The 25,000-nt window shown below is 34.7% G+C and overlaps 2 protein-coding genes across 2 annotated transcripts in view; both read left to right on the plus strand.

Moving 5' to 3' along the window:
• The first annotated feature begins 1,250 nt into the window (after positions 1–1,250).
• On the plus strand, positions 1,251–3,535 carry LOC119590024 (prostatic spermine-binding protein-like). Its single transcript, XM_037938748.1, has 2 exons — positions 1,251–1,377; positions 2,639–3,535. Exons 1-2 carry the CDS (start codon positions 1,313–1,315, stop codon positions 2,901–2,903), a joined length of 330 nt encoding a protein of 109 aa, XP_037794676.1. The 5' UTR covers positions 1,251–1,312; the 3' UTR covers positions 2,904–3,535.
• Positions 3,536–8,731: 5,196 nt separating this feature from the next.
• Positions 8,732–25,000, plus strand: part of LOC119589631 (probable ATP-dependent RNA helicase DHX37) — a 25,817-nt gene continuing 9,548 nt past the window's right edge. Inside the window, 16 exon segments of the mRNA XM_037938226.1 lie at positions 8,732–8,900; positions 12,119–12,304; positions 13,002–13,262; positions 13,742–14,181; positions 14,631–14,820; positions 15,255–15,473; positions 17,734–17,869; positions 18,199–18,382; positions 18,648–18,858; positions 19,327–19,356; positions 19,358–19,447; positions 19,859–20,125; positions 20,697–20,823; positions 21,129–21,314; positions 24,160–24,310; positions 24,528–24,648. Coding sequence (XP_037794154.1) covers positions 8,832–8,900; positions 12,119–12,304; positions 13,002–13,262; positions 13,742–14,181; positions 14,631–14,820; positions 15,255–15,473; positions 17,734–17,869; positions 18,199–18,382; positions 18,648–18,858; positions 19,327–19,356; positions 19,358–19,447; positions 19,859–20,125; positions 20,697–20,823; positions 21,129–21,314; positions 24,160–24,310; positions 24,528–24,648 — 2,868 coding nt within the window. The 5' untranslated portion in view covers positions 8,732–8,831.

The following is a 25,000-nucleotide window of genomic DNA, read 5'->3' on the forward strand; positions in this document are numbered from 1 at the left end:
TTTTTTCTTCTCTCTCTCGCTCTCTGAGATAGCAAATATATCCTAATTTTTTTATATGCAAAGATAGCTGCCGAATATGTCAAAATTGACAGCCCCGAATGCCATGGAATTAATATTTTATATTATAACTTCCTCAAAAACACGAAAATATATAACTGCGCAATGACTTTTTTTTCTGAGATTAAACTATTAAGCAAGAATAAACCCAAAGGCTGGAAGATGTCCGAGGAAATATAACATGAATTCGTTCCTTGATGTCTCGCGCCCGTCGTTTATTTTCAGCTGAAGGCAGAAATGCGCAGTTTTAAAGGCGATATTTAACCTATATGTCTTCTCTACATTCTAAGAAAGAAAAAAAAATGAAAATGATGTCTTCTGAGTGTGGGTAAGATGTATACGATGTAAGATAATTTCAATAATTTCAACAGAATATTTATAATAACAGGTAATGCACATTTATGCAATCTTTTGTAATACCTGCGCCTCACTATTATACCTATAGCAACGCTGTCCGTTTTACCAATGCCATTCTAAAAATAATTTCAGTATTTTTTCGTGATTCAGTAATAAGTCGTATTATTATTATGAAAAGGTGAAAAAATGACAAATGATCTTTTATCTATTTTTATATTTCATATTATTTTCTGGCCTTTCTGCTTAAATTTTCTTGTGAATTATTCGGAAGATTCTATAAAAAAAAAGTCAATTAATCAGGGATGAAAGTTATTTCCACGGAGAACAAAGAACAGGGTCACTTTTACAGTCGCATTAAATACTGAGTCCACACATTCTTTCCTCTCTTTTTTTAATGTATATTTAGTACAGTTGTTTTCACCGTCGAACCAAATGCCTCCTGCCGTCGCCAAGATGAAAGTACTCACGAATTTACGAATTCACTTTCTTGCTTAACTGTTTTTTCTTTCTTTCTTTACATTCTCTGCTTCAATATCTTGTTTGTTCTTTACATTTATATTGTTATCTTATTATCCGTATAATTATCGATCAATTTACTCTTTCCCAATATATTGCAAATTTCTTATTTATATCAATTTGCATATCCCATTTATCAGTCTGCTTATTATCGTATTATCATTATTTCTTATTCATACCTTTGTCTATTTTTATATGCACTTGTCCTCGTCAGTTTAATTTTTTTTTTATGTTCACGTTTTTTTACCACTTCTCATTTCTGCTCTTCTACATTTCGTTTTTTAAGGTCTCCTTGCTGTTATTTATTTATTTGTTTATCACACCTACTCGTTATTTATTCACCATTTTGTCTTTTCCTTTCAGGGCGTTGTTGTCTTTACTGATGGCCATGATGGTGCTGTTCGCACGCACCTCGGCCTGGGACATCTTTGATGATGATGATGACGAGTGAGTATACTTTGATCGGGGTCGCAATTTAGATTAATTAAGTAAATAGTATTTGTTTAGTAGCGGGTAGGAGACATTGCTGATTGTTATTTAGGTATTGGCAGTATTTCAGTTATTTTTGAGATTTAGCGGCGCTCATAATTAGTGTTTCGTGTATGCTAATTAGTTACACTTATTAAGCTCCAGCTGGGGTTTCTAGTCTTGGGTAATTAGTAGATTGGATCAAATTAATTGGTTTCTATTCTTAGCTAGTAAGTAGGTTTCTGGCAGGTTTCTAGTCTTGTCTAATTTCTAGTCGTATCTAGTTGGTAATTATTATCAGTCTTAGATGATAGTTTAGATGAATAGGTGTTCCATTCATAGCTAATTGACAATCAATTAATAAATTAATAATAACTGTTGATTGGTTGTAGGTTAGGTTAGGTTAATGTTAATACCACTAATACTAGAGCCACTGTCATTGGCTCTAGTATTGGTAATAGTTATGCTTTAATTGGTGTGCTTTCGAATTTTTCGTTTGTTGAATAATAATGTAGTGTTTTGAAGGTCAGAGAAGTTAGCTATTTTACGTAGATGAAGAGGTCTTATGATAATAGTAACAAACAACATTTACTTCATTTAGCATTTACTTATCCATTCAAATGTTTCAGTAAGTTAGGTTGGCTGTCTGAGCTATAGATAGATGATAGATGGAAGTTTGGATTTGATCATTCAATCAGTAGTTGTGTTATGCAGCATAGTTTGACTTCTATTCGGTTTCCATTACATTTGGCACTTATTGATTAATTATATATGAAATGTTCCACATATATGAGTAGGGAATTTTTGTGTGTAATTCTAATGTGTTGTTAGTATATAGTTAGATATATAGGTAGATAATTATAAACAAACATACATACACCCACGCCCACACCCACGCACACGCACACGCACACGCACATGCACACGCACACGCACACGCACACGCACACGCACACGCACACGCACACGCACACACACACACACACACACACACACACACACAGATAGATAAATATAGATGATAGGTAGATAGTGAGATAATCAGGATAACAGGCAAAAGAAACAGAATTATAGCTATCCAGATAAATGGAATAATGGGCAGAGAGAAAGAGGCAGAGTGATAGATAGAGAGAGAAAAGCAAAATAATGGGTCGACGGAGAAGTAGCATAGGGGGTAGACAGAAGGAGAGGCACCACATTTCATCTTCAGAATTATTTATCTTGTCCGCATTCTCTACAGTGATGATGATGATGATGACGACGACATTGATGATGATGATGATGATGACGACGATGATGATGATGATGACGACGACGGGGACGGGGATGATGACGACGACGACGACGACGGGGACGGGGACGACGACGATGAAGATGATGAGGATGATGATGATGAAGATGATGATGATGACGATGGTGATGATGATGAGGATGATGATGGTGATGATGACGAGGATGATGATGATGACGATGATGATGACGACGATGATGATGATGAAGAGTAACTCCCAAATATTATTAAAATCAGTTAATTACACAAAATAAAATTAATTTTAAAAAGTCAACATCTCCCGAGAATGTTCAGTTTGTGACGTCACGAGCCCGAACAAGGGATGTGGAGTGAAGCAAAAAACAAATTAATATCAAAAACTAACAAATGATCTTATTAATATCACCATTATTTTTTTTGTCTTGTTCTCGTCCTTTTTTCGTTGTTTAGGTAATCGTCATTTTATCTGTCTCATTTTTAAACTAACGCCAGTGGATTTTAAGTCACCTTTATATAGTTTTCTTTTTATACATCGTTCATGCTATGAAAAAAGAACGTCAAAGAAAATGGGAAACTGGAAGACTACCGGAGACTAGCATCGGACGGTCACCTTCCCAGATCAGCTGATCCTTGCCATCAAACGCCTACGGAAAAAAAGAGAATAATGAAGTAAAAACAACACCAAACACCAGAACAATAAAAAAAAGTGGAACAACAACAACTAGAGGAATATAAGATCTTGATTTCCTAGAAGAAAACGGTGACTTTCCACTCGTTCGCTCGTCTCTCTTCTTTTGTTTAAGATATAAGATAGCAAGAGATAAAAAGGAAAGAAACTTCGAGAAGCTGCCTCGCTATTAGCCAAGCCCAAAAATGATTCATAACTCTTCAAAAAGAGTTATGAATTATTAGGGAGGTGTTCAAATAGATGAGTTAAGAGGTTTAGAAGTTTCTTGACCATAAATAAGATAATATCCAGGTGAAAAGCACCGCCGGACTCATGAGCCAAGTGTGTGCTCGCTATTTTGTACTATCAATAAATATTATAAAAAAAAATCGATGTATCTCTTCTCCCGAAAGAAAAAGAAAATAAAGTCGAGAACCGTATAAGGTTTTTATTATTAATATATATATACACACATATATATTTCTTTTCTTTTTTTGTACATTATATATCTTTGAAGAAAATAAAGACGTGTTGTTGTTTATTTCCTCCTTCATATGTTTAATGGTTGATGTGAGAATACTTTGGGCAAAGGAAAAGTGGCGCATCTACTACCAGCTAACCCCATTAAGTCTGTAATATCTAAAACAACACTTTTAGAGCACAAATTGCCACAGTGTCCATAAAACTGCACAAAGCCACACACACACACACACAAAACGACTAAATTTAAATGTTTCCATATATCTCCCATTCTCTTTACACATACACATACACACACACACACACACAAATCTTAGTCTTCCTCTGCCCCCTCTTGTTTAAAATTTCCATAGCAGAATGAGATTCAGATCGGTGTAAACCAAAAAAAAAAAAAAAAAAAAGTGAAAAAGGCTTATAAGAATATTCTAGATTTGGATTTGGCGCTGAACTTCATATCAGTGCAGTCGCATCACGCTGAGACCGAAAGCTGCTGCCTTTTGAACCTTTTCTAAGCCTATATGATAACTTTATGATTAAAAGCTTACCGCCAGTTTGTTCTTTGTTCAACTGTGATACTACTGGCTTCCAGAATTAATACTAGCTACACACACACACACACACACACACACATGCACGCACACACGCACGCACACACAAACACACACACACACACACAAACACGTACACATGCACACACATATAAATACATATCCATATATATACATATATGTCGTCCTGTCTCACACATATATGACCTGTCCATTGCCTTTTTTTATGCTTCCAAGTATGTCTTCCACTTATGTCTGTTCCCTGATCCACGTCGCCCTCATCCGATCTCTTAGGCTAATTCCATCTGGGCACTTATTTGTTCCCTCTCCAGTAATTTGGTTGTAGTCCATGTTTCTGATCGATAGGTCATAACTGGGGGACGCATTAGTTAGACTTTTTTTTAAACATAATGGCAAGGAGCCTCTTAGTATACTGTGTCTGCCGAAGGCGTTCTAGCCTAGACTGATGCGTCCCTTAATTTCCTCTTTGCTAGGTGTGTTTGTCTGTACGAGTTGCCTTGGGTATATATAGTTGGCCACTACCAACTGTATCTGTTCGAATTGAGCTCTACTGTTGAACATAATCTTAGTCTTTTTCTTGTTGCTGCATTTCATTTGCAGTTTCACTGAAGAAAACAATATCATCTGCAAATCTTATATTGTTTAGGTATTCGTCTCCCATTTGATACCGTTTCCGTCCCATTCTAGCTTCTTGAATATTTCCTCAAGGTAAGCTGTAAACAGTTTTGATGAAATGGTATCCACTGTCTAACACCTTTATTTATTTGGTATTTTATCGGTTTCCATGTGGAGCTTGATGGTTGCTGTCCCATCTTCGTGTATATGTCTTCCAATATTTTACAATATACCTACTCCCTGTCTTCGAATAGCTTCTAGTACTGCTGTTATTTGTACAGAGACAAATGCCATTTCGTAATCGATGAATGCCACACACAGGGGTTTCCTATATTTGTTTATTTTTTCTCTTATTTGGGTGAGCGTGTGGATGTGGTTTGTTGCTGAGAATCCACTGCGGAAGCCTGCTTGTTCTCTAGGCTGGTTAGAATCCAGACCGTCAGAAATGTGAGTTGTGATGACTTTTGTAAACAGTTTGTAAGCAACTGAAAGGAGGTCGGTTATAGGTCGGTAGTTTTTCAGATTCTTTCTATCCCCCTTTTTAGGTATCAAAATAATTGTTGCAATATTCCAGGCTTTCGGAGTTTTTCCGTCGAGAAGGCATTTGTTAAAAAAGATTGGCTAGTTTCACTGTTGCACTTTCTCCTGCATCTATTATAAGGTCTATACTAATTCCGTCTTCACCTGGTGTTTTCCCTCTTCCTCATGCCTTTAAGCGCTTTTTTATTTCTTTAAGCGTTCTTTTTTTTCTGATGTTAGTACGTCTCTAGTTACCGCGTTCGCTTCTATCCGTAGCTGTTCATTTGAGTTGTATAGATCCCTGTAAAAGTCTTTCACTACTCTTATGATTTCATTCTTATTATATGTCACACATTACATTTCTCCCAATTCCAAGTCTCCTTTTAGCTGTTCTCATGCTGGTGTCTCATTTATTATTTGAGTATTGAATTTCTGTACATCTCTCTTCTTTTCATTTATAGTCTTTGTTAGTTCAGCTAATTCTATTTTGTTCCTGTTTGACGATACTTTCATGACCCTACGTTTTTGCATAAGCCATTTAGTTTCTACCGAGAGCTTGCTGGAGCTTTGCTTGACGTTTTACCGCCTACTTCAAGTGCAGATTCCTTTAATGTGTCATTGAACTGTTTGTTAATTTATTCAATGTTGAGATCTTCGTCGCTGAGAATTGAATTCCTGTTTTGGATGTTAGGGTTAAATTCTGTTGCTCTGGTCTTCAAGTTAGATAAATTTGGCTGCGGTTTTCGTATGAGTTTACTCCTTTCCCTTCTGAGGTGTAATTAATTTGGCCTTTGACCATTCGCTGCCAACATTTACTTTATTAATAACTTCCTCTTTTTTTTTTTTTTTTTTTTTTTTTTTTTTTACTATATCGCGCCTATTTGAAATCATGAATTCAATTTCGTTTTTGATGTCAGATGGCTACTTTCATGTCCACTTCCGCTCTAGTCTTTTTTAAAGAATGTATTCATTATATTGAGTGATCGAGCCTCCGCAAAATCGATTAGAATTTGCCCCCTCTCATTCCAAGTACCTGTTCCATGATTCCCCATTACGGTTACTCCTGCCTTTTTACCTTATTTTGCATTAAAATCTCCCATAATTATTGTGAAATGGGTATTTACTCTTTCGCTGGCTAAATGAACTTCTTCATAGAAGCTCTCTATCTCTTCACCACTGTGGCTGCAGGTTGAAGCATAGACTTGAACAATCTTTAAGTTGTACCTATTATTTACTTTTATTGTTACTGAAGCTACTTTTTTCGCTTGTACTATAGAATTCACGATATTCTTTTCTAAACGTTTGTAAACTAAGAACCTACCCCTAATTCCTGCTTGCTACCCTGGGCTTTACCTCTCCAATAGAGCACGTGTCCACCATTTATTATCTTCTGTTCTTCGCCTAGTCTACTAACTTCAAAGAGTTCGACATCATTCCATTTAATAAAGGAGAGTTCCTCAAGTAATGCTAGTAAGTCGGATTCAGTTCTCATTGTCCTTATATTATACGTGCAATACGCGGGGCGGCCTGTTTTTAACTAGAAGTTTTTAGCATTGGATTGCATTGGAGCGATCTTAATCGCCGCCGTAACCAGGGGCTCCTTCGCCTCCGGGGATTGAGGGCCGTTGTTCTGTTTGTGCAGTCGTTTTTTTTTTTTTTTTTTTTTTTTTTTTTTTTTTTTTTTTTTTTGAGAGAGAGAGAGAGAGAGAGATAGACGGCCGAGTAACCCCCCCACACACACACACACACTTACTGGCTTAGTGTATCTTGATGGAAGGGGGAGTAGTTTAGCCGGGGATGCGACTGATAAGCCACTCCAGCAGGGTTAGCCCCGTCTTGTGTGGACTTCTGAGCAGAAACGCACGGGCCTGCTCAGTACACCAGGGTATACTCCCGTGAGCATGGGCTTGGGTATCAGAAGTGCATATATATATGTGTGTGTGTGTGATTATATTTTATACACTGATTTCATTTATGCGTATGTTCACCTAGTGCAGATATAGTTGTTCACCCGCAAATGCCCTAAGAACTACGAATATGTTCACTTTCGTACACCTGCACATGCAAGCATACACCTTTACATATGCTCCTATGCATAATATATGCATACATACTCATATATATATATATATATATATATATATATATATATATATATATATTTATATATATATATATATATATATATATATATATATATATATATATATATATATATATTCACAGACACACACACACAAACACACACACACATTATATATATATATATATATAATATATATATATATATATATATATATATATATATATATATATGCGTGTGTGTGTGTGTGTGTGTGTGTGTGTGTGTGTGTGTGTGTGTGTGTGTGTGTGCGTGCGTGCGTGCGTGCGTACGTGCGTGCGTGCGTGTGTGTGTGTGTGCGCGTGAATGTGTGTGTTCATCGTTAGAAGAAAAATCTGAGAGGAATCGTTTGCGCAAATCCTTTTCTAACTTTGAAAGAACAAGGCCATTTCAGAAAACAATTAGAAACAACGCAAACAATATGGAAAAACTGATCTGTCAGCTTTCCTTCCCCCTTGATGAATAATGTCTCACTGACAGCAGCCTCGAATCACACACCGCAACCAGCAACATCATCTCATCCATAATGCAGATATATAGTACTAAAATGCCACTATTAATTCTGGACATTTTTTTCTTGTTTTATCAAGGCACTGATGTTGGCACTGATGATGATTATACAGCTATTTTCTCCAAACATGTTGAATTCAGGTAATCATTACCAAACTCCTAATTGGATTTTCACTTACATATAAAAAGGAGTATGGTTTGTGGGGACGATACCACTGACCTACATGGGATAAAACAGCCAGAGCGTAAATTATTTTATCAAAACCTTTATTTAAGTCATCCCAAATAACATTATTGGTAATTGCTAGCCATTCATTAAAAATCATTGCCGCAATACACACACACACTCACACACACACACACACACATACACACACACACACACACACACACACACACACACACACACACACACACACACACACACACACACACACACACACACACACACACACACACTCACACTTTTATATATATATATATATATATATATATATATATATATATATATATATATATACCTATATGCATTCAACAAATATATTTTTCATAAATATTTAGTCCGTATCCCCTACTGCTGGATGTAAACAAACCCATGTGACGACAGTGTGGTTGGTATACATACGTGGGGCTGGATGCTATACTATTTTTATAAACTAAAAACTTTTCTAAAACACCAAAATGGGTAGGGCAAGGCAAAAGTACAGAGAGCGTCCTACTGTGGTAGCAGATGAATCAAAACAGAAGAAGGTAAGCTATTTTGGATGGTTTGATTACCTGAAAATTAGAGCAAGCTGAGAGTTCGGAAGCTAACTGGATCATAAAAAATGAAAAATAATATAGATTATTCGGTAGACGTCAGACATAGAGACCATGAGGTCTGAACTTATCGTCTTGCAAAACACAACTTATACTCTTTTCTTATGTGGCCTCTCCATGCGCATTGACTAATTGTGGCGTTATTGACCTCGATATATGTTGAGAGCATGTAGTATTCTAGGTAAATTTAGGATATATTTGGTAAAGGAAATTGGAAACAGTGAGTCATTATATTAAACTCGAGTAATTTTTAGGACACTCATCCTCCCTAGCCTATAAATGGGAGATATTTAGGTTCCAGGCGATCAGTTGATGGCTGCTTTTGTGACCAATGTACATTATCAAGTATGGCCTGTATGCCTATCATTCTCCAGCAAAGGCAAGCAAACCCTGAGCACATTGGTTCTGCCATAATAAAGCTGAGACTTAATTTCCAGAGTAACTTTCAATTTGTAGAGGAAAGGGGAATTTCTGCAGCATATATGTGTTTTACAGGGTAAGAGAAATCCAGTGTATTATTGTGATTGACCATGTATAAGTCTTCTGATGGTTTTACTTTTTAGAGTGACTATATTTATGGTAATGTAATAAGATATCTATTAACTAGTTTTATGGGAATTCTGGTTACATGTGCGCAGTGTTTAATTTTTGCTCTACCCATGGTAGGGTAGAGGTTACATGTGCGCAGTGTTTAATTTTTGCTCTACCCATGGTAGGGTAGACCACATGACCATAATGCAAGAATGCCCAATGCTGAGTGTCTCTGACGCCCTCTTCTGCCGTGAATATGTGGAGGATTCTTTGTTTTCCTGGGCAGGTGGGGTGGCAGTGGGCACAGCCCCCTGTAGTAGACAATATAGTAACTGATTCAGTACTGTGATTACAGCAGAGTTTGAGAATTTCAGATAAAATAGTCATAGACATCGCATTACAATATGGTAAACATAGCCACCCCCCCCCTTTTTTTTTTTTTACAAATAGGACTGTAATGAAGGATTGTTGATATATCACCAATATTTCTGTGGTAGACTAACAAACCTCCACCATGTATATTCTATATCTTTCTGGTAATTCCTGTATTTGTATTCATTTATGTATTAATTGTTTATTTATTTATTTATATCCATATCCATATTCATATTCATATTCACATCCACATCCACATCCACATCCACATCCACATCTATATCCATATCCATATCCATATCCATATCCACATCCATATCCATATCTATATAGCTATATATCTATATATCTATATATCTATATATCTGTGTATCTGTTTATCTATATATCTATATGTCTATATGTCTATATGTCTATATTATATCCCTATATATCTATATGCCTATATATCTATATGTCTATATGTCTTTATATCTGTATAGCTATATAGCTATATAGCTATATAGCTATATATATATGTGTGTGTGTGTGTGTGTGTGTGTGTGTGTGTGTGTGTGTGTGTGTGTGTGTGTGTGTGTGTGTGTTTGTGTTTGTGTCTATGTATCTATCTATCTGTCTGTGTATGTATGTATATATATATGTATGTATGTATGTATCTTTCTATATGTCTATCTATCTATGTCTTTGTCTGTGTATCTATATATCTATCTCTCTATCTATCTATCTATCTATATGTGTGCGTGCGTGCGTGCGTGCGTGCGTGCGTGCGTGCGTGCGTGCGTGCGTGTGTGTGTGTGTGTGTGTGTGTGTGTGTGTGTGTGTGTGTGTGTGTGTGTGTGTGCGTGCGTGCGTGCTTGTGTGTGTGTGTATATATATATGTATATGTATATATGTGTTAGTATCTGTGTATATATAATATTTATATGTATAAATTAATATATATCTATATGTATATATATATATATATATATATGTATATTTTAAATGATATGATGTTGATTGTAGTGATGTATATTATATGTAGTATATTGTGATGAGTAATATTGTGTTGTTTGATTAGTGGTATAGTGGTTAAGTGCTTGTTGTAATGTAATAAGTATTATTAATAGTTTTTATATATTTGTTATTTTGTTTATATGTTATATTTATTTATATTATTATGTATATATCATATATGATAAATGTATGTATGTTTGTATTTTTATTATTAGTATTCATTGTTTTTAGTTATTTGAGTATATATGTAGTTATTATATATATATATTATTGATTATTATGTATTATATGTATTAGTTTGATGATTATTATTGATTATATTATGTATTAGTAATGCTTACAATATGTTACATGTACTCATTGTTATTATTTTATTATATTATTAGTTGTATGTAATATAGATTATTGATTATTATATTATTATATTATTTGTATTATGTATATATTACTTACTATGTATATTATTATTAGTATTTTTTATTGTATTATGTCTATCATTATATATATTATTATATTATTATTATATTATTATTATTTATTATTATTATTATTATCCATTATTCATTATTATTATTTTTATTATTATGTATTTTTATATATTATATATTATTATATTATTATATTTTATGTTTTATATTTTATTTTATTATTATTATTTTATTATGTTGTTTATTTTATTTATGTGTTATTGTTTTATTGTGTATTGTTATGTGTGTATTGTTATTGTTATTGTTATGTTATGTTATGTGTTATTGTTATTGTTTGTTATTGTGTATTGTTATGTGTATGTGTTTTGTTTGTGTTGTGTTATGTGTGTTGTTTGTATTAGTTTGTTTTTTTTATTATTATTATGTATTTTATATTAGTTATTATTATTTTATATTATTATTATTTTTAGTATGTATTATGTATTATTTTTATTATTATTATTTATCGTATTATTATTGTTATCATCATCATCATCATCATCATCATCATCATCATCATCATCATCATCATCATCATCATCATTCATCATCATCATCATCATCATCATCATCATCATCATCATCATCATCATCATCATCATCATCATCATCATCATCATCATCATCATCATCATCATCATCATCATCATCATCATCATCATCATCATCATCATCATCATCTGTGCCCTTAGTTGATTTTGGTAAATCCAACTACCAGGTAATTCTCCTTTCTTAACTAATTAGAATGTTTTATGGGAAAACAACAACTCTGTATTTCAGATTAAGGTGGAATTTGAAAATGCTGAAGCAGAAACATATGATACAGCGAACGCCTTGGTTCTGCCATCAAAGAAACGAGCAACAAAGAAATTACGGGACAAAAATGCTGCCCCAGTCAAACTACTCTCAAAGAAGAAGAGGAAACTTTTGGAAAAAATTGTTGACCAAAAGAAGAAAAAAGCCAAGGTAAGTCCATTACAGAAGTCTTTTTGTGTATATAGAAGTATAGGCCTATAATTACTTCTACTTTATGACCAACTGTATCAAAGTTTGATACTGACTAAGAAAGCTAACAAAGAAGTGGTTTTTAATAATTTTAGAATATAACAGGAAAGACTAGTAAGGGTCAGAATTGATATTGGAATAACAGATATAGGCTAATTATGAATTGCATGCTAGTTTAGAAATTGCTTAATCTAATAGTTATACAATTTAGAATGATAAAATATAATAATAATAATGAATATATTAATTTAGTTTTATTCCATTTGTTACAATGGTTATTCTTGGTGCGACTGGTTGTTTGTTTAATTTTGCATCTAAATAACCCAGTGTGCAAGGAATGACAGGGGTTACTATGCACTTGTGCTGTGGGAATTGAATGAGAGTCAGCAAGATTGCTTGATGAGACCACTACCATTGCACCACATAGCAAACTCTAATATTTATAGCCCTATAGATAAGATTTTTAATATTTCCCAAAGCAGAACTAAATGGAATTCATTTAATAGACATCAATTTTTCTGCACTAAGACAAACTGGTTAAAAGTTTGGGATTTTGATATAGCATTTTGATTTTTTGCTCATTGTTCTCTTTCTGTTACACAAACTTGTTTTGATATATTTTTCACCTTTGAATTAACTTGACTTTTATTCTCTGCAGAGAAGTGAACTGATAGAAGCACTGGAGAAGGTCCAGGCCAGTCCCAAGGACCTGGCTCTCCTGACACAGCTCCAGTCAACACAGACGCTGGGAAGGAAGAAGTACCTGTCGGAAGACTTCATGCTTCTCACCAAACAGGAGGTTGAGGAGGAAGGGGGGAGAGTTGTCAGTGTCATCAAAGGCAGGAAACGCAAGAAAGCAATGGAGGATGATGGGGAGAAGGAGAAGAAGCGCAGGGACCCCACAGTGGTCAGGCTTGGGGTGAGAGAGAGAGAGAGAGAGAGAGAGAGAAGAGAGAGAGAGAGAGAGAGAGAGAGAGAGAGAGAGAGAGAGAGAGAGAGAGAGAGAGAGAGAGAGAGAGAGAGAACATAGTTTAGTTTGTTATTTCTAGTAAAAGGTTTCAGTATTGACTCTGGTATTCTTGGTTGTACCATTGTATTATGGGATTGCATTCTAAAATATTAATGAATTTATCATACAGCACTGTTGAACTCCATGTGGAATTGTGGTCTTAGTAAACAAAAAGTTTTGAAAGTTACCTTTTTTACAGGAGGTAGAGATGCAACAATATTGTTGATTAGCAGTAGATTACTAAATGTATTTTCTAGTTTAATTTCTGTATACCTTGACAATGAATCATGCTGATCACACTTAAACCACAAAAGGTTAGACTAATTGTGAATCACAGATTTGTTTTAAAGGTTAATGTTCACCTTTTCACTGTTTCATTTAATGAACAGGAAATGTCAAGCAGTGAGGAGAGTGAAGATGATGAAGAAGATGAAGAAGGAGAGGAGGAAGAAGAAAATGTAGAAGAAGATCAGGTAACAGAGAATGGTGATGGAAGCAAAGAAGAGAATGGTGAAGTTGAAGAAGTGAAGAAAGAAGAGGAAGTAACAGACAAAGACACAACTGAAGGTCCCAAAGCCACAGAACAGGGAGAAGAACCCAAAGAAGTGAAGAAGAAAGCCCAGGTAGTGCCAGCAAAGCCTGCAGTCTTTGTCATGCTCAACCGATTGCCAGAGGTGCAGGCTAGCCGTCTCAAACTGCCAGTTTTGTCTGAGGAGCAGGCCATCATGGAGGCTATTAATGAAAATCCTGTCACTGTCATTGTGGGTGCAACAGGCAGTGGAAAGACAACGCAAGTGCCGCAATTCCTTTATGAGGCAGGTTATACCAGGTGAGTGAATGGTCTTTTTTTCCCCTTTTTCCAGTGTTTTGTTATATATTACTCTGCATACAAAATCTAAAAGTGGGGTTTATTGCTCTGTATGTAAAACACAAAAGATATGATAAATTTTTGTGATTTATTTTGCACCAATTGGTGGGATCAGAAAGGGAAATTGTGCATGCCTAAGGTCGATGGAGGTGATTCACATTCTTTATATAGGATAGTAAAGATTTCAGACATTTGTTATATTTTTTCAAAAGTAATTTCATTTAGAAAAAGAGTGTCTATAGTAAAAAAAAAAAATCCATTTATCCTCTCATGAAGGACTTCTATGAACCCCAAACCTTAAAAACTCATTCTTTTCCATGAGTAACTGTACTATGTATGTATTAGTATGTGCAAAGATGTTCAGAGACAAAACCAATTTTTTCTATTTCATTTCATTAACTCCTTCATAGTGATGGTAAAATGATTGGAGTGACAGAGCCTCGGCGTGTGGCTGCAATTGCCATGTCACAGCGTGTTGGCCATGAAATGAACCTCTCTTCGGACCAAGTCTCATACCAGATCAGGTTTGAGGGCAACTCCACTCCAGAAACAAAGATTAAATTCATGACTGACGGAGTATTGCTCAAAGAGATACAGAAGGTGGGTGAGGGTTTGCGATTAGTAAGAAGCCTTTTGTAATGTATAAGGGCATGGTTTGTGATTAACGTTGACTTAGAGCATGGAGAATATGGATGATGGATTACAACAGTTTTGTTGTTTATCAGGTTATTATTTAGAATGACAGGTATTTAATTCACAGGGGTATGCCCCTAGCATATGAATGAAAGCTGATTTAAAGACTGAAAAGTAATTAGTAATTTTAGATAACTCTACTTCAGTCTTCTTAAGCTGATTAAATATTAAAACCAGTACTAAGTATGTAACACCATCATGTTAGCAGGATTTAACAATACAGACTGAATATACTTTGAGGCAGTTGATTATGCAGAGTTATTGAGTGTTCATTCACATTGATGAAAAGAAAAGTCTTGAGTAATTCCAGACAGAATACATAATTTTTTCTACTCTAATAGGACCCAACCCTGAAGAAGTACTCAGTCATCATAATCGATGAAGCTCATGAGCGCAGTGTGTTTTCTGACATCCTGATTGGCATCCTCTCACGTATCATCCCTAGACGGCAAGCCAAGGGAAAACCTCTGAAACTAGTCATCATGTCAGCCACTCTTAGAGTTGAGGATTTCACTGACAATGTCCGGCTCTTTAAGGAGCCCAAACCCCCTATCATGAAGGTTTGCTTTATTTTTTGTTTTTTTCCATGGGGTGATTTTAAAAATTCATTAAAGATATAAAGATATTAAAGTGAAAGTTATTGTTCTTAAGATTACTAAAGTTATTGAGATTATTGAAGTTGTCTATTTTTATAAATGTATGTTAGTCCTTTCAATCTGGGAGCACATGTTAATGCACTGGTCACTGCGATTTTATAATTTTACTTACAATTAACTCCAGAAATGCTTGCTCACAAGGAGCCAGTAACTAGGCCTTCTCATTTTTACCTATTTACCCCATTCCTCAAATTTTCTGAAACAAAGAGTTTATTTTCATTACTATTTACCCAATGGATCCAGGTGATGTGGATGTTATATCATAAAAAAATTTGTCCGAGTGGCAGATGACGGGAATGTGTCATCATGAAAAATTAAGGCTGATGGTAAAGGATGATGCTAATGATGAAATATGGTTGGCAGTGGGTGGATGAAGGGGATGTCTTGCTGTTAGTGCACAAAACTCTTGGAGGGAAATTAGACTTGATGGGTATTTTGGAAGGGGCTCCTACATTAATTTTACTGTTAAATGAAAGTGGTATGTACCATCTGTGAGCAATTCCTGGAAGAGTGCTGTCTCCATTGAGGACACTCTTTTCATGCACATTAACCTATTGCAGAAAATGGAATACTACCAAAATATGAAAAAATAAGACAAGTAACACATTACACAGAAATTTAGACTACCCGAAGGAAAAAAAAACAGGCTATATTACCATCTTGATACAGCATAACATATGACAAATATAGACTCCAGAAAAGGGCAAATGCTGAATAAGAGCTAATTACATAGCAAATAGGAGGTAATAGTGTTTGTGTGGGCCTAGCCTAAAAGACACACACCTGAGAGAGGCATCACTTGAGTGGGCTTAATGTCTGGAATTTGTACTATGTGCCAGATATGAAGCACCTGGATCCAATGGGTTAATATTGTTTGGTCCGGATGACATGACCATCACGTCATAAACAAATTGGGCTTGAAGGGCAGATGACGTGACATTCATCAGGGAATTGTTGGGCTGATAACTGAACTTGCGTCAGAGAATCGGCTAAGGCCGGAGTGATGGGAATGACTCACCATATGTGCACAAAGCTCTTGGAAGGTGATAAGACTCAGTGAGCTTTTAGGAAAGGGCTTTTCCATTATTTATATTGATAAATGAATATGGAATGTACATCTGTGAACCATGATTGGAAGAGTGCTGGCTCCATGGAGGATGCTATTTCCATTTTCAGGATCCTATTCCTGTCCACCATGACCAGCCATGCAGGTTGCATTACAGAAAATTGAAAAAAAAAAAAAAAAAAAAAAAAAAAAAAAAAAAAAAAAAAAAAAAAAAAAAAAAATGTTAATTATTGCACTGACTTATGGACTGCCTAGAGAGATGTTATGGAGTATGTGTAAGAAAAACAGTCCTTTACCATCTGGATAAAGTAAATCAATAGATAAATATAAATATTGGAAAATGGCAAAAAAGCTAAAAACACTTATGCAGAAAAAGAGAAAATAATATTGTAAAGGGGTGGCATGGAGTCTTATCACCCACACAAGTGTTAGTGTACGCTCTGGATAACTCCTGAGTGGACGCTCAAATAAGCCTAATGTGCCTGCATTTTGGGCCACATGCAGGCAGTGTAGCATCCAGATCCAAGGGGTTAATAACTTTAGTGAATAATAGTCTTGAAGCAATCTATGTTTACAGAAAACTGATAATTAAAAGTACAGTGAACATCACATGTAACTGGTGCCAATGGGTTAGATTTTTTTTACGCAGTGTTTTATTTTCTTCATATAATATGACTTTGCTATTGACTTGGGATATATATATATATATATATATATATATATATAATATATATATATATATATATATATATATATATATATATATATATATATATAATATATATATATATATATATATAATATATATATATATATACTATTTTAATATATATATGTATATATTATATATATGTATATATATATATATATATTATTATATATTATATATTATATATGTATATATATTATATTATATATTATATTTTATTTATTTATTTATTTTTTTTTTTTTTTTATTTTTTTTTTCTATAGTTGAATTAGAAAATTATATAGTTGACTTAAATATTTGGTTCTATAAGATGTTTTTTTTTCTGGTAAAATTGAGAAAGCCACAATATGTACTATGCAGTTCTCTATTCAGTGATTAAACTTCACCAGGTTGATGCAAGAATGTTTGATGTGACAATTCACTACAACAAGCGGACAAATGAAGACTACGTAGGAGAAGCGTATAAGAAAGCTTGTAAAATTCATCGTCAACTTCCTGATGGAGGAATTCTCATCTTCTTAACAGGTGGGTAAAATGGAGGAGGTGGAGGTGGAGGTGGAGGGGGTGTGGAAAGGGTGAAAGAGGAGCAAGAAAAGGAGGGGGAGGGGAAGAGGAAGAGGAGGAAGATGAGGAAAAGGGGAAAGAGAATGTTACAGAGAAAGTGAAGATGAAGTTAAAAGAGAAGAAAGAGGGGAAGAAGGAGGAATAGAGAATGAACTAGAGGAAGGAAAAAGGGAAGAAAGAATTAAGGAGGAAGAACAGAAAAGAACAGGATTTGAGATACAACCAGGAAATTCAGAAAATAGTAACTGATTTATGATCTTTCATAGATTCTTCCCTCTCTCTCTCTTCAGGTCAGCAGGAAGTAAACACTGTAGTGCGTAAACTTCGCTCAACCTTTCCCACTCATTCTGGCAACAACAGTGAAATCAAAAAGAGTGCATATCGGCGGAAGAAGGAAGAGCTAAAGGCCAAGAAGGAAAAACAAAAATCTGGCCAGCTTCAGAAAATTGTGTTGCCCAAAGTAAAACTGGAGGAGTGAGTATATGAATTTGAGTTGTTTGTTTAGATGAGTGAAAGATTAGTTATCATACACTTTGTAGAAGTTTCTTTTGGTCATTTTGTTTTCTTGTATTACTTAGTGACTTTTATTGATATTTTGGCATTCTTTTTATATTTGCAATATTTTTCCAAAAGAATCATGTATTTAGATTAGAGGATATCTTCCCCAAGCAGTCCCAGCACTTTTAAACACTATTTCTAACACAGTTTTCTAACCCATCACATAATTTCTCCAATCCAGCTTTGTATCAGCCTTCCCTGATGATGCAGAAGGCGAAGTAGATGATTTTCTCCCAGAATTAGAGGACAGAGGAGCAGATGACCGAGATGACAGTGACTTAGACTTAGACGAAGATGATGAAGGGGAAGAGGAAGGCAAGGGAGGTGAACCCGAACAGCCCATGTGGGTGGTGCCGCTGTACTCTATGCTGCCCCCAGAGAAACAGCAGATGGTAGGTCATTTGAGGCTGGGTTGCTGTTAATTTGGATTTAGGTTGCTGTTAGGTGTTGATTTTGTTTTTTTGCGTTTTGTTTAAATAAAGTTTATTATAGCTGTATGGTATATATTTAGTTATCTATATATACACTGTTATGTTACTGCATAGGGTGTTTTATACTGTATATCTGTGCATATATAAAGGTTGTATATCATCCTCTATCTAGATCACTCTCCATATATATCTGTATCTGTATCTATCCATAACTGTACCTATATTTATTTGTGTCTGTATATTTATCTTTTAATCTATTTATGTCTTTATACATCTATTTGTCTACCTGTATCAGTCTTTCTGTATGTCCAGTATCCTTGTGTATTTCTATCTTTCTCTCTGTGGCTACTTATTTATATATCCATCTCTCTTAATAACTTCTACTTATCAATAGACGTTATATTCATTATACTTTTGTATCATTGATAGGTGTTCCAACCTCCACCAGAGGGTATGCGGAATGTGTGTGGTTGCTACCAATGTTGCTGAAACATCTCTGACAATCCCTAACATCAAATATGTTATTGACACTGGAAAAGTGAAGGAAAAGGTGAGGCAGGGAATTAATAAAAAGAAATATATATATATATATATATATATATATATATATATATATATATATATATATATATATATATATAATATATATATATATGTATATAATATATATATATATTATAATAATATATATATATAATATATATAATATATTATATATATATATATATATATATATATATATATATATATATATATGTATATATACTATTAATTCTATTAAATCAAGTCTAAATTTTAGTTTATTTATGGACTCATAGGTTTGATTATGACATGTTAAGCTACTTTGATCTGATATTTTCACCCCATATAATGTTCATTGTTCCCATGCATTTTGTTCATTTTTTATTATGAACATATCTCCATACATTTTGTTCTGAGTCTTGCTCTTTTCCCAACACAGGTCTACGATAAAGTTACAGGGGTCTCGATGTTCCATGTGACTTGGATTGCCCAAGCCTCAGCCAATCAGAGGGCTGGCCGAGCTGGCCGAACTGCTCCAGGACACTGCTATAGACTATACTCATCGGCTGTGTTCAATGACGAGTTTCAGAAGTTTGCAACGCCAGAGATCCAGCGACGTCCCATAGATGACCTTGTGCTGGTCATGAAGTCCATGAATCTACCTGTCATTAACTTCCCGTTTCCAACACCACCAGACCAGCTGCAGGTGATTGGGGGGGGGGGGGGGGGAATTTTTTTTTCAGCTGAGAGAATGGGTATTTGATTTTTCTGTCTGTTTAAACTGTGTTAACTCCTGGCTGTTTAGTAATAGTGTTTTTTATTACTTGTATTTAAATTACTTGCAGGTGAAATTTTTTTGTCAACTTTTGCGTGAATTGTATATGAAGATGATTATACATGTAGATGAGATTTATTTTACTGTGTGTGTAAATTGTGCAAATATATGTATGTAATGGGATTTCTTGATATATGCTGCAGACTCATGGAACTTCTTTTTTATCTGTGATCTTACAAATGAAACCAGATATTAATGTAATGCAGTCAATTATTTTTGACTAGGTTTTTGGCAGTTAGAGGTGTTCATATTGTTTCTATGAAATAAGCAGGGAAAAGAAGTGGAGAATGGAGGCTAGATCATTTCAATGCAATAGGATAACTAGTAAATGAACACTGAATTAACAGCCATATACAATAGAAGGAAAAGTATAAAGAAAAACACTTTTTACTCTAATACCTTTCCAGAATGCATTTATTAATTAATTCCCTGAATGTCTCAGGTTCGTACTGGCATAAAGCGTCTCATAACCCTGGGAGGTTTGGATGAGAGTGAGTTGATATCAAAGGAAGTCCCTGCTACAATTCCTCGCAAAAAAAGAAAAAATTTAAATATGGTGGTGCATAAAGGTGCTTATTTCTTTGTTGTCTCTCATGTTGTTGATGTTGAAGTTCAAGTATTATGTAGAATTGTTATTTTTATGATGATATATTTCCTAGGAATTTGTGTCATAATGATAGAATGCCTAAATTCTATACACAGTTTGAATGTAGTATTTTTTATTGACTTCTCAAGTGTGCAAGAAGAGGAAGTAGTACTTTTATATTTTATTTTTATATTATTCCCCTTGTCCCGAACACTATATTTTCTCACTTTCAAAAAATGACATTTCTTCTCATTTTGTCTAATTACCATTGTACTCGTATTCTTTCAGACCTTAGTTACATCACACCCTTAGGCAGGGCAATGGCAGCATTCCCCCTTGCTCCAAGATATGGTAAAATGCTTGCCCTCAGTCACCAGCACAACCTCCTCCCATACACAGTTGCTATCGTGGCTGCTCTAACAGTGCAGGAAGTCTTAATTGAAACACCGTTGGACTCCAAGGCTAATGTGAATGGTGAGTTTTTTGTTGTGTTTGTGTTTGGTGTTATAAAATATTAAGATATGGACATTTCTCAATTATGAGCATGGTTTATATTTCCCCATCAAGTTACATTTCAAGTTTTCCTTTCACAGTGATATCAGTTTGCCTGTCACGGTTAACTTGTCTTATTGTGAAACAGTCTGAAGATTGTTTGTATGATTCTTGACATGCAAGATTGACCAGGCCTTTGACTAATTCTTTGAATGCAACAAAACCTGTTCTTAGTTGACATGTGATAGGAATGATATTCTTAACCATGTGACGGAAATGGAATCTCTAGTAGTATACTACCTAAGTAATAGGATGAATCAACAAATTTAAATGCTGCTAAAGTGTTTGCAGTAAGAGTACCTTTAACTGCTCTTCTAATTTTATTTGCTTCCCATGCAGTTGGAGAGCTATTGCTATTCTCTTTAACCCTATCCCGACGGGTGGCATATATGTACATGCCATGGCATGCTGTAAAACCACATGAAAATACCAATATGTATTTTGGTAAAAAAAGAAAAAGAAAAAAAAGAAAAAAAAAGAAAAAAATTACCTATTTATAATAACACTGAAAATAAGATGATATCTATATGGAAGTGATAATATAAACCTGTTGAAACTAAAGTTTATCTTATAAAATAACTTGAAAAAAAAAAAAAAAAAAAAAAAAAAAAAAAAAAAAAAAAACTACGTTTCAACTCCATGATACCACACACTGCTTATTTTATTCAGACTATAGAGCGAATAATGATCAACTATGGAGTCTATATAACAACAAAAATATCCTACAGTCTTGATTTATCAGGAAATATGGCAAATAGAGACCTTAGAAAATAATAATACTGAAAATACAACATAGGCTCTTAGTATTAACCTATTGCTGACGGGTGGCATGTACGTACATGCCATGACATGGCGGGACCATCTGCCGGGTGCACGTACGCACATGCCATAGAGTATGTATGGACATGCCATGAGTTTTTTTTTTTGTTACAATCACGGCAAAAGATTATTTTTTTGTCAGTGAAAGTGTGATTAAGTTGGTTTTAACACTGATTTTTACCATGCAACAACAACAACAAAAAAAAAAATGTAACAAACCGACGATTTCAACTCCATGATGCCGCACACTGCTTATTTTATTCGGACTATAGACCGAATAATGATCAATATTGGAGTCTATATAACAAAAATACCCTTCAGTCTCGATTTATTAGAAAGTTTGGCAAATAGAGACTTTAAAAAATAATGAAAACTGAAAATACAACATATCTTCGTAGTATTACGAAGAAACGGCATGGGATGCTGGTATTTGGCATGAGTGGTCACGCATGCTAGGGCGACGATATAAGCCCTCGGCAGCGAGGTCAGGGCCAATATGAATACTACCCGTCGGATAAGGGTTAAAATGTCGGGGAGATTAGCAAGAAATACATCAATTAACTACTTATAATTCCACTTTCTTTATGTCAACTTAATTCTGGATACTTCAGGCTGCATTCTGCCATTCCTAGTTTTTTTATACTTTTATTAGTTTGAATTATCCTTTTACTATAGTATTATTCATAATATAACTTGGCTCAAGCAGTTCATAATGGGTCAAGTATGTGCACTTACCCAACCTTATTGTCCAACCATAGTTTTTAAGCTTTTAATTTCTTCAAGATTGCAGTCAGGTGATGGTATATGATACATATATTCTTGACTAACTTCTGATCCTGTGAACATGAAAACCCCATCTGTCTATTGTCCTATTTGTAACTCACCTTTATTTTTGCTACAAACAAGTTTCAGATGCTTATAATCCTTCTTAGATACAACCATTTATATACACAGTAAGCTCACCTGACAGATACTTTTCATTTTACCAGTAGGAACTAGTGCAATTATTTTTTTGTTTACATTATAATTTGACAAGGAAGGTTCTGACTGTGTGATACCATGATCTTGTAACATTCATTTAATCTATACAAACATTTATTAAGTTTCTGTACTGTATCTTTAGGGCGTCCAGCATCTTCTGGGAGAACTAAAAATATTTTCATAAAAAAGCTGTTTTTATGTCCATTGTCTTACATTTCCAGCCTCTTCAAGCCATAATTGACACAAGTATCTTGATATCTTTCTTTACTGCTGATAATGCTGTCTGAGCTTGGTCTTTTCTTCCAGTTATTAGCTCTTAGCTCGACTCCATAGCATTTGGTATTGTAACATTTATTTGTTAATTTGTTAGCCAAAAATAATTCAGTATCATTGTTTATGGTGTTCTCTACTTGTTATTTTTTTTTTTCAAATTGTGACTGCTAAACTGTACTTAAAATTCAAAGATTTTTTTTACCATCTTGATCCCTTACATTCAGTCAATTTCTGTATTGGTCTACACCTTCTCCAGTTCTGTTGACTATTGCAGTTTCTTTCCAATGCCTAGTATTTTCAAGCAAATAGTTAATTCTTTAGTCAATTTTACCATTAGTATAGGGACTTTCAAAAGGTGAAGCTATGTCCCTTTTTCATTTTATATCTTGTAGTTTTTCCTTTTCTTAAAAGCAAAACTATAGTAATTTTTAGTATGATTTTACTTTTTTACCCAATGCTGATGGGTAACAGAAATCTCTGAACATCATAAACTCTGGTGATTTCTGGCAATGTCCAAACACGGCATGGGAGTCCGCTACATGTAGTGGAACTTCCTGCTCCACACACTCTAATGTACAGTCATACCCCACAGACCAAGTGGTATGTTATGACATCTGCACACATGACCTTGTCAGGAATGGGTTAAACAATGAGGCCATTTCCTTATTTCAATTGTTTGTACCTGTCACTCCAGAAACTCGGAAGAGGTGGCAGAATTTGAGGCTCTCTTGGGCTAGCACTGGAAACTCCCGAAGCCTTGGGGATGCTATGGTTCTCCTGCGGGCAGTGGGAGCTGCTGAGTATCAGGGCAGCGATAGGGAATGGTGTGAGAAAAATGGATTGAGGTTAGTACTTTCTGGTATTCTTAGTTTTATTTTATTTTCACATTTTTTTTATGTATGGCATATGGGTTAAGATTTTTTTTTTTTTAATTTTATGTGTATAAAACTGATATTAACAGTTTTCTTTCAAGGGTTGTGGGATGAACTTATGCCATGAATTAACAGTGCCATGTATTTGGAATGTAAACTGAATATAATTTTTTTTCTACTGTACCACTAGACACAAGGGCATCATTGAGATTAGGAAGTTGCGACGGCAGTTGACTAATGAGATCAACATGATCATTCCCTCATGCAACATTGCACTGGACCCTCATATGGCACCCCCCACTGATGACGAGGTGAGAACAGTTTTGTTGTTGATTGGTACTAATGTTTTGAAGATGATTTACATTGATAAAAGCACACAGTTGATAGTGGCCTCACATCATGGCTAACTTAATTGTGGCTTTGGGTGATGTGTTATTCATGTCATGACATTACAATTTATGCTGTTCTTTTTAAGGAACCCTCATGCCCACACACATGCCCTGGGGCATTGCCTGAGGGAGGAAAGAGACATGTAGTGCTATGATTGGCTATTGTTTTGTATAAAGAATAAATTTTAAAACATAAATCATTCACCTGCTATGCCTAGAATATATCATGCACCAAAACATGGCACTCTCTTGCTGCTGATGTGAACCTGTAAGG

The sequence above is a fragment of the Penaeus monodon genome, chromosome 26, assembly GCF_015228065.2.
Source record: "Penaeus monodon isolate SGIC_2016 chromosome 26, NSTDA_Pmon_1, whole genome shotgun sequence".
Classification (NCBI taxonomy): Eukaryota; Metazoa; Arthropoda; class Malacostraca; order Decapoda; family Penaeidae; genus Penaeus; species Penaeus monodon.

Coding starts and splice junctions, on each gene's coding strand:
- LOC119590024 (XM_037938748.1), top strand. CDS start 1,313: ATGGCCATGATGGTGCTGTTCGCACGCACCTCGGCCTGGGACATCTTT. Junction 1,378..2,638: donor TTTGATGATGATGATGACGA/GTGAGTATACTT, acceptor CATTCTCTACAG/TGATGATGATGATGATGACG.